This window comes from Choristoneura fumiferana, chromosome 4, assembly GCF_025370935.1.
Source record: "Choristoneura fumiferana chromosome 4, NRCan_CFum_1, whole genome shotgun sequence".
In the NCBI taxonomy this organism is placed as follows: domain Eukaryota; kingdom Metazoa; phylum Arthropoda; class Insecta; order Lepidoptera; family Tortricidae; genus Choristoneura; species Choristoneura fumiferana.
In genome coordinates, this window is record NC_133475.1 from 15,883,726 (window position 1) to 15,893,808 (window position 10,083).

The 10,083-nt window shown below is 38.3% G+C and overlaps 1 protein-coding gene across 1 annotated transcript; it reads left to right on the plus strand.

The window, feature by feature from the left end:
• Positions 1-4,056: 4,056 nt before the first annotated feature.
• On the plus strand, positions 4,057-9,666 carry LOC141427074 (phenoloxidase-activating enzyme 1-like). Its single transcript, XM_074086304.1, has 3 exons — positions 4,057-4,191; positions 8,934-9,085; positions 9,341-9,666. Exons 2-3 carry the CDS (start codon positions 8,951-8,953, stop codon positions 9,452-9,454), a joined length of 249 nt encoding a protein of 82 aa, XP_073942405.1. The 5' UTR covers positions 4,057-4,191; positions 8,934-8,950; the 3' UTR covers positions 9,455-9,666.
• The last annotated feature ends 417 nt before the right edge of the window (positions 9,667-10,083 follow it).

Below are 10,083 nucleotides of genomic sequence, written 5' to 3' on the forward strand. Positions count from 1 at the left end.
ATGAGTAGGTAATTGTCTTGATTCAAAAAAATGTAAGAAAAATAATAATATGAAGACTTATGGTTAGTGGTTTATCGATTGAAAATAGCGCCATCTCTTGTTTTGGGTGAGCAGTAAAATTAAAATATTCTGTGACAATTATGCATGTTAAACAGACATGCGCTTGTGCATAGATGGCGCTGGGTAACAAGTTTCACTTAGCATGTAAAAATAAACTGTCTCTAAAACAAAAATAGAGAAATTTAACCGTATAGTGCGGTATAGTGTTCGGGTCGGTGTATAAGCTAAAGCACGCATCACGGAACTGTGAGGAACAGGGTTCGATTTTCGCCCGTGGCATATTTTTCCGGTTACCTATTTCAATTGTAACATCCCATCCTACTTCCTACTAATATATAATTATAATCCTACTAATATTATAAATGTGAAAGTTTGTGAGTGAGTGAGTGAGTGGGTGAGTGAGTGAGTATGTTTTTTACTTCTTCAAGCTGAAACGGCTGGATGGATTTGGATGAAATTTGGCGAAAAGTTAGTTTATAGCCTGGATACTTAGGATACCTTATATCCCGATTCCCACGAAATAGGGATAAAATCTCGAAAAAACAACCTCTGGGTTTAGAGTCATGGAATTTGGTATGTAGGTAGTTGGACGTCTGGAATAATACATAGGCAACTTTTTGACCCCATATTCCCACGGGAGACCTAGGGATAAAATCTTGAAATAACAACCGCTAGGCTTGGAGCCCTGAAATTTAGTATGTAGGTAGCTTGACCTCTGGAATAACACATAGGCTACTTTTTATCCCGATATTCCCACGGGATAGGGATAAAATCTCGAAATAATAACCGCTTGGCTTAGAGTCATGAAATTTGGTACGTGGGTAGCTGGACGTCTGGAATAACACATAGGCTATTTTTTACCCCGATATTCCCACGGGATAGGCATAAAATCTTGAAATAATAACTGCTGAGCTTAGTGTCATGAAATTTAGAACGTAGGTGGTTGGACGTCTGAAATAACACATAAACGACTTTTTGACCCGATATTCTCACGTGATACCCAGGGATAAAATATTAAAATAACAACCGCTGAGCTTAGAGCCAATAAATGTAGTATGTAGGTAGCTGGACGTTTAGAATGACACATGAGTGACTTTTTGTCCCGATATTCCCACGGGATATCTAGGGATAAAATCTCTAAATAACAACCACTGCGCTTAGAGCCATGAAATTTAGTATGTAGGTAGCTGAACCTCTGGAATAACACATAGGCTATTTTTTATTCCAATATTCCTACGGGATAGGGATAAAATCTTGAAATAATAACCGCTGAGCTTAGAGTCATAAAATTTGGTATGTAGGTAGCTAGATGTATAGAAAAACACATAGATGACTTTTTGACCCGATATTTCCACGGGATACCTAGGGATAACATGTCGAAATACCAACAGCTGGGCTTAGAGGCATGAAATTTGGTACGTAGGTAGCTGGACGTCTGGAATAACACAAACGTTACTTTTTATCCCGATATTTCCATGGGATAGTTTTGTAACTAAAGGACTCCATACATCCCTGTATTATTATTATTATTATTTTGTAATTTTTTCTTTAATTGTATACTGTAGTTTTTAAGTATTTTATCTGTAATTATTTTATTTTGGCAATGATGGTCTTTTCGAAAGCGCTGGTAGTTTAAAAAATGACGTGTAAAAGTGCCCATTGCGGCCTATTTACTGAATAAATAATTTGAATTTTAATTTAGATAGGGAAATTTTTTGAAATTTCAGCACTGGGCTTAGAGTCTTGAATTTTGTACAATTATTCACAACACAACCTCAATGAAGACCACGTTATAAATTTTAGAATTTGCAACTGCCAGACCGAATAAGTTAATGCGTGCGAAGCCGCGGGTAAAAGCTAGTAATATTATAAATGTGAAAGTTTGTGAGTGAGTGAGTATGTTTGTTACTTCTTCACGCTGAAACGGCTGAACGGATTTGGATGAAATTTAGCGAAAAGTTAGTTTATAACCTGGATTAAAACAAATGAAAGAAAGAAAGAAAGAAAGAAAGAAAGAAAATAATTTATTTATAACAGCAATGACACATAATAAGTAACAATAACAATAGGAAATGTTGCCGCTATAAAGATACTTTTTATCCCCATATTCTTACGAGATAAGGATAAAATCTTGAATTTACAACCGCTGTGTTAAGAGTCATGAAATTTGGTATGTAGGTAGTTGGACGTTTGGAATAACACATAGGTGACTTTTTGACCCGATATTCCCACGGGATACCTAGAGATAAAATCTTGAAATAACAACCGCTGGGCTTAGAGCTATGAAATTTGGTATGTAGGTAGCTGAGCCTCTGGAATAATACGTAGGCTCTTTTTTACCCCGATATTCATACAGGATAGGGATAAAATATTGAAATAATAACCGCTGAGCTTAGAGTCATGAAATTTGGTATGTACGTAGCTGGATGTCTAGAAAAACATATAGACGACTTTTTGACCCGATATTCTCGCGGGATACCTAGGGATAAAATGTCGCAATAACAACCGCTGGGCGTAGAGGCATGAAATTTGGTATGTGTAGGTGGTAGCCGGACATACGCTACTTTTTATCCGGATATTCCTACGGGATAGTTTTGTAACAAAGGGACCCCATACAACCCTGAATTATTATTATTATTTTGTATTTTTTTCTTTAATTGTATACTGTACTTTTTAAGTATTTTATTTGTAATTATTTTATTTTGAAAAAATGACTTTCTGCCAAGGTTCTTGCGGCGCATTCTTCTTCGCAATGATGGTCTTTCCGAAAGCGCTGGTAGTTTAAAAAATGACGTGTAAAAGTGCCCACTGCGGCCTATTTACTGAATAAATGATTTTAATTTGAATTTGGATAGGAAAAAATATCACAAACGGGACTTATCACGCTATTATTACACAAGTAATATTTACCTCGACGTTTCGGCAACGTTACAGTTGCCGTGGTCACGAGTAGACTGAAGTGTGGGGTGTCAAGTCTGCCTAGCAGCGCGAGTTCTTCGAACTACCCGCATTTGATCACTAATATATAATAATAATATCAAATGCTCGCTTGCTTTTGTTGGAGTCAGGGCCAAACCACTGGATTGAGCTTCACAATCCCAAAATTCTGTCCACGGAACGTCATTTTTACTCAAGAATGGTACGTGAAGCGGTTGAAATAAAAAAGCATAAGAATTTCAACCGGGACGATGGGTATAAGCTTTCATCTTCGTGGAATCCTGTTATTAATAAGTGTCGGCGTCGGGATGAATGTTCGGAGGGACGATCGGACGTTGTTAGTGTTGTGTGTCGGTGTGATAGGGTGACTAATAAAAGTGACCAAGTGCGGGTAGTTCGTGATACGAGTGCCGGCAGTACTACACTTGACACCCCACACTTCAGTCTACTCGTGACCACGGCAACTGTAACGTTGCCGAAACGTCGAGGTAAATATTACTTGTGTAATAATAGCGTGATAAGTCCCGTTTGTGGTATTTTGACTATGAGTGAGAATCACGAAAGTTTAAAACGTGATATTGGATTGGATAGGAAAAATTTTCAAATTTCAGCACTGGGTTTAGTCTTGAATTTTGTTCTCAGTTATTCACAACACAACCTCAATGAAGACTACGATATAAATTTTGGAAATTTCCAGGGGAATTTTGTAAAATCCCGAAACCTTCAATTGCAACTACCAGACCGAATAGTTTACGCGTGCGAAGCCGCGGGTAAAAGCTAGTAAATAATATAAATGCTCGTATGTTTGTTGTTTGTTTGTGTGTTTGGTTCTTTGTTTGTTACCTCATCACGCCTAAACCACTAAACCGATTTAGATAAAATTTGGTATATAGATAGTTTGAGTTCTAGAAAAGGACATAGGATAGTTTTATCCCGGAAAATTGCATTGTTCCCGCGGGATAGCGATAAACGAATTCTACGCAGACGGAGTCGCGGGCAACAGGCAGTGGTTTTAATATTATTCATCTAAGGTAAGATACTGAACCCCTTTAAATGGGTGTTTATCCTCCCATTGCAGAAATGGAACGAGGGAGTACACACCCCCTGATCGTGCTCTTCGTGTCGCACCAGATGGTTGTCCGTACTTGGCACCCGGTCGTACTACAGAACCTACCGGCAATAAATCCTGGGATAGTAAGTATAATATTATGTAGTCTTAGATTTTTTAGGAGCATTATTGATCTAACGACTGGTAGATGGACTGATTTGTGGTGTGCAATAATAGTAGATTGTACAACAAGAACATAAAACGAGCGATTTTACCCGAGACGTAAATATTGCCACCCGAGCCGGTACGGCGATGATAGACACTTCGATGGGAAAATGGGTTTAATGCTCGAGTTTTAAGCAGAGTTTCCACCAATAATGTGCGAAGATGTGTTGCGAGGGCACAGCACATCTCTGGTGGAAACAGCTGAGCGGAGATTACATCAGTCATTTTATAAAGTTATTCAACATAGTTATTGTATTTAAAGGAACTAAAGGTATCCAATAAAGCAAAGAAATAGAGTTTAATACTTGTTCATAATGTTATTTTGTTCCTATAAATACATATTTGGATCTTGCATAGAGCTTGGCACTCATTTAGTTCTCCATTCTTTTTGCGGCGAAGCCCGCAGCCAAAAAAATTAAAAAAATAACAAATAATGGAACCGACTACAAAACCCTTGAAAATATTTTTCTAGGTAAGTAGGCTCGTACTAGCTCGAAGTCGGTGACTCAGCACGAGCCAGCGGGAGTGGGACAATTCGCAATAGTCGTCTACCTCACCTACATACTCCTGCTGGGTCGTGCTGAGTCACCGACTTCGAGCTAGTACGTACCTACTTACCTAGAAAAATATTTTCAAGGGTTTTGTAGTGGGTTCAATTTTTTGTTATTTTTGTTATTTTTTTGGAGTCGGTTTTACTTTTTTGTTAAAATTTTTCTTTATTTCTCACTTTTTAGTGATTCGTAGCCAAAGAATATCTCACAACGATTCCATTAAGCCCAAACACGACTTAGTTACGTTGTTTTATAACAGAGTTCCGTTGCCTACCTTCTGGCTTCAGCATCAGATCAGTTCGAAAGAATCATTAACTTAAAGCTTCTTCTTAGTCGCTTATCTAAGTAAGTATATTAATCATGATAATTTAAATTTAGCCCCGCGAAATACTTGTCATTAATAGTAGTAGTTCCGTTGGTCAAATCTGGTCTTCATCAGTTCCACTTCACCAAATTATGATTTGCAAGAGCAAATGCACGAGTTACAGCTAAATATATCCAAATTACCATAGGTGTATCTACAATATTTGAAGAGTTCCCTCGATTTCCTTAAGATCCGATCATTAGATCCTAATTTGCTGCTTATGGGACCTAATTGAAAGCATTATTAAACGAACTCAAAAACAAAAAAATTCAAATCGGTTCAGAAATGACGGAGTTCTGAGGTAACAAACATTACAAAAAAATACAACCGAATTGATAACCTCCTCCTTTTTTTTGAAGTCGGTTAAAAAAGGAATTATTTATATCTGGACTATTCCAGCTATAACTCAAATAAATTTAGTCGAACGACGCAGCATAAAACGCAATCTAATAGGTGGGTTTCCGCTAGACAACCGGGCATAACGAGGACGCAGGCGCGAATGAGCGCCGCTAAGAGCATACTTTGGTTCGTTCGCATTTTAAGTCGTTTAGCGCTAGTGAGCCGCGCGGGCACCGGCGGCGCGGCGCGGGCCGGACGGGCGCGCGCGCCTCTAGTTGGACCTCGCTTGCCCCCGCGTACCTACAAGTGCAAGGCGCGAGCGAGTTCAACCAGCATTCTTACATTAGTCAATACATAAATATATCCGTAGCATTAAGACATCGCTATTGCCTTGACCTTGGTATGCATATTCATTGGACTTTCTTTTAAGGTACAAAGAGTTCAAACTAACAAATTTATACCTTAAAATATTATTTCTTATTTTCAAAAGAAATCAGAGAAACGAACCTTGGGCACTGATCTTTGTTATTAACCCCCGACGCAAAAAGAGGGGTGTTATAACTTTGACCGCTATGTGTGTCTGTGTGTCTGTCTGTGGCACCGTAGCTCTTAAACGGGTGGACCGATTTGAATGCGGTTTTTTTATTTGAAAGCAGGTTTTCTAGCAATGGTTCTTAAACATTATTTATCAACATCGGTTCAGCCGTTTCCAGATCATCAGCTCTTTTGTTCGCTGCGGTAGGAATCTTAGACGCGTAATGGATCTGCGTATTGGGTATTCACTTTTTATTATACCATGAACGCTATATTATGGAATGCTTGGCCTGATGCTGCATCCAGGATATACAAAACACTAGTAGGTACACTCTTTAAAAAATAATAGCACATTTGTAGTGTTTGGATTTGTTTTGATCAGTATTTGATTCTACATACAATGCAATGCTGGCAACAGTATGAGCTGATGCTGCAGCCAGGATATCCAGCACACTACACTATTTAAAAAATAATAGCACATATGCCGTGTTTGGATTTGTTTTGATCAGTATTTGATTCTACATACAATGCAATGCTGGCAACAGTATGAGCTGATGCTGCAGCCAGGATATCCAGCACACTACACTTTTAAAAATAATAGCGATATGCCGTGTTTGATTCTTTTTGATCAGTATTTGATTCTACATACAATGGAATGGTGGCAACACGACGAGCTGATACTGCAGCCAGGATATCCAGCACACCAGTATACTCTTGAAAAAATAATAGCAGATATGTCGTGTTTGATTCCTTTTGATCAGTATTTGATTCTACATACAATGGAATGGTTACAACACGATGAGCTGATGCTACATCCAGGATATCCAACACACTGGCACATTTTTAAAAATAATATAAGTAACAAAGTTTAAAAAACATGAAATAAAGTACTTAAATTAAAAAACCTTCAACACAAAAAACGCCAGTAAAAATATAAAAAAAAACGCCCCAAGAAAACCGCTGACAAAAAAACGCCGCCAAAGAAGACAACTCAAAAGTAAATATAATTATGCACTTCCTAACTAACTGTTGGCATCTGCGAAGTATTCGTTTATCACTATCCCGCGGGGACTGCAGATTTCCCGCAAAATTAGCCTAAGTTAATTTAGCATAAGTACTTTACCTACCTATTAATATTTTTTTTTATCTTAGCGTAGTCGGTGTCGGGGGACCGCTAAGGTTAGATAATACTTTAAAAATACAACAAATGTACTTTAGTTTCCTGTTAACCTTAGCGGCCCCCCGACACCAGCTACGTTAAAATAAAAAAATATTACTAGGTAATGCTAATTTAACTTAGGCTAATTTTCCGGGAAATCTGCATAGTCCCCGCGGGATAGTGATAAATGAATTCTTCGCAGGTGAAGTCGCTGCCAACAGCTAGGTAGTGCATAATTATTTTTTACTTTTTAGTTGTCTTTTTTGGCGGCGTTTTTCAGTCAGCGGTTTTCTTTCAGGCGTTTTTTTTTATATTTTTGCTGGCGTTTTTTGTGTAGGGGTTTTTTATTTTTTTAATTTAAGTACTTTTTTTAGTGAGCCGTGGACTATTAAATCACTACCATGCAGGTATAAACCAACCGACACGCTAAATTGTAACCAAATCGCTACCGCTTATAATTTTGTACCATTCGTCAGAGCGTGACCGTGACGCTGATTGGCTGGGGCGACGGTGGACCGACCGCGTCGCTACAACATGAGCTTGCTGCTTTCAAATGACGTCAGTATAGTGTTTTCTCACTGGAACTAGAACTGAGTGAGTGAGACAACGCTAAACGCGTGACAGTTGACAGCGGCAAACTTATAGCGAACGGGTTGTATAAAGTATTTATTTATTCATTGAATCTCATGTATGTACGAGTACTTCACTTGTATACTGTTACTGGTTTAGGCACGAAGAACGTTTGTGGTTATAGTATGACAATCATTTAATTCATCGTTGACATAGAAGCAGGATGAACATAAATGTAACAAAACAATAAATACCTAAATCGGTATTCGGAAGCGGAGCCTGTTTGTGTGTTGCTCGGGAGCGCTTTTATGTAGATTTACTTCTGTTCTGTGTATAATTATGAGGTGCCGCGCGCCGCCGACGACACACCGTTGGCCGGTTGTTTAGCGCGTATTACAAGTTTTTTGTATGGGGACTCCACTTATTATTTGACTTAACTTTATTTATATACTTCTATTATATAGCAAATATAATAATACATATAATGGGATAGTTTCAAATATCTGCTTGTAACGGTTTCAACGCTACATTTTTTTTTGTATGGGGACCCCCCCCTGTTTTTTAACTTTTTGTTATTTTTATAATTACCGAGCTGGATTTCAAATTTCATCCTTCTGTCAGTCAGTCAGTCAGTGCTAAAATTTACGACTTTTTGACCTTTATATCTTTAGAACCGTTTGAGCTAGCTTCATGAAATTTGGGCTTCTAGATGTCCTTATGGATATAATTAAACACACGTAGTTTTAATGTGTTTACTTTAAAGAGGTTTTGAGTCATAGAAGCGTCAAAAGTGGCACCACGTGGTTCGTGTAATATTACACTCGGCGCTGGCTAGCCAGTTCCTTTGCTTGAACTTGGCTTGGCACGCTGCCACGTGTCTAGATAATAATAAATATAAATATTTACAGCACAATGCGATCCTCAGATTTATAAACATTGCAGATTAATAATTTTCAGAATCCCAGGATTAGATTAATGGTGGGAATAATAGTTAAATTGACTCTACCTAATATCGACCATATCGTTAGTTAACACTAGTTATGAATAGACATCGGTATCATATCACCGTTTGATTTTCATGGCAGAGTATGGTTTGCAGCAAAAAAAAAAATACTTCTGAAATCACGTAATTGTATTTGTCTCCAGAGTGTTTGGAGTACCAGATGCGGGTGATATACCCGTGCGAGGAGAGTAAGACCCTCATGGGAGACAAGGTCCGCCGCGACTACTGCAGGCACAACGCTGGCGAGCTGATCGCTGGTGGCACCGACGCGAAACTTGACGAGTTTCCTCATATGGTGATTATTACTTAAATATTATTATGCATTACAATATCTTTAAAGTTAATTAACTAAAACAATCCTGTCAATCTTTCAAAGGTTAACTGGAAGAGTTCCCTTTAAGTGACAAGTTCGCTTTTGAACATCTTCTTATCCTGTTTTCTGTTAATTGCATGTGTTTTTAAGTACAATAAAGAGTTTTACAATACAATACAATACATTCACATAGGGTCTCCGGTATAAATATATCTACTTGCTTATTTGCTGTTCCAGGTCCTGCTAGGTTATGGCAGTAACATCAGCTCAGCTGAGTGGAGCATATGTGCGGGGACCCTGATCAGCGACCGATTCATCCTCACAGCTGCATGGTGCACAGAATATCGGTGAGTGTTCAGTCTGTAGCATGGTAAACTTAACAAATCTGACAAATCCTCATACATCTCTCATACACCAGATGATCGAAATACTTAGCCCAATGGTTAGAGTACCTTACTACGAAGCTTAAGGTTCCGGGTTCGATCCCCGGTCGGGGCAGATATTTGTATGAAAAAAAACGAATGTTTAGCTACATGAATGTTTATAAATTTTATGTTATATATTTTGCTATTTTTTTTTAAAACTGTGCCTGATTCAGTCCATCCGTTTGGGAGCTGCGATATACTCGTATATAGATAGCCTTTGATTGTGTACAAGGCCGTTCATGATTAAGCTGAAATGTTTGGGTTTTTCGGGGGGCCCGACAAGCTCCGTCCAGATTGCTACCACCATTTTTAGGGTTCCGGAGCCAAAATAGAAAAAACGGAACCCTTATAGTTTCGCCATGTCTGTCTGTCTATCTGTCTGTCCGTCCGCGGCTTTGCTCAGGGACTATCAATGCTAGAAAGCTGGAATTTTGCACGGATATATTAGTAATTTATGCCGACGAAATGGTCCAATTACAAATTAAAAAAAAATTTTTTTTAGGGTAACTCCCATAGTTGTAAAGTGGGGGTGATTTTTTTTTTTCTCATCTAACC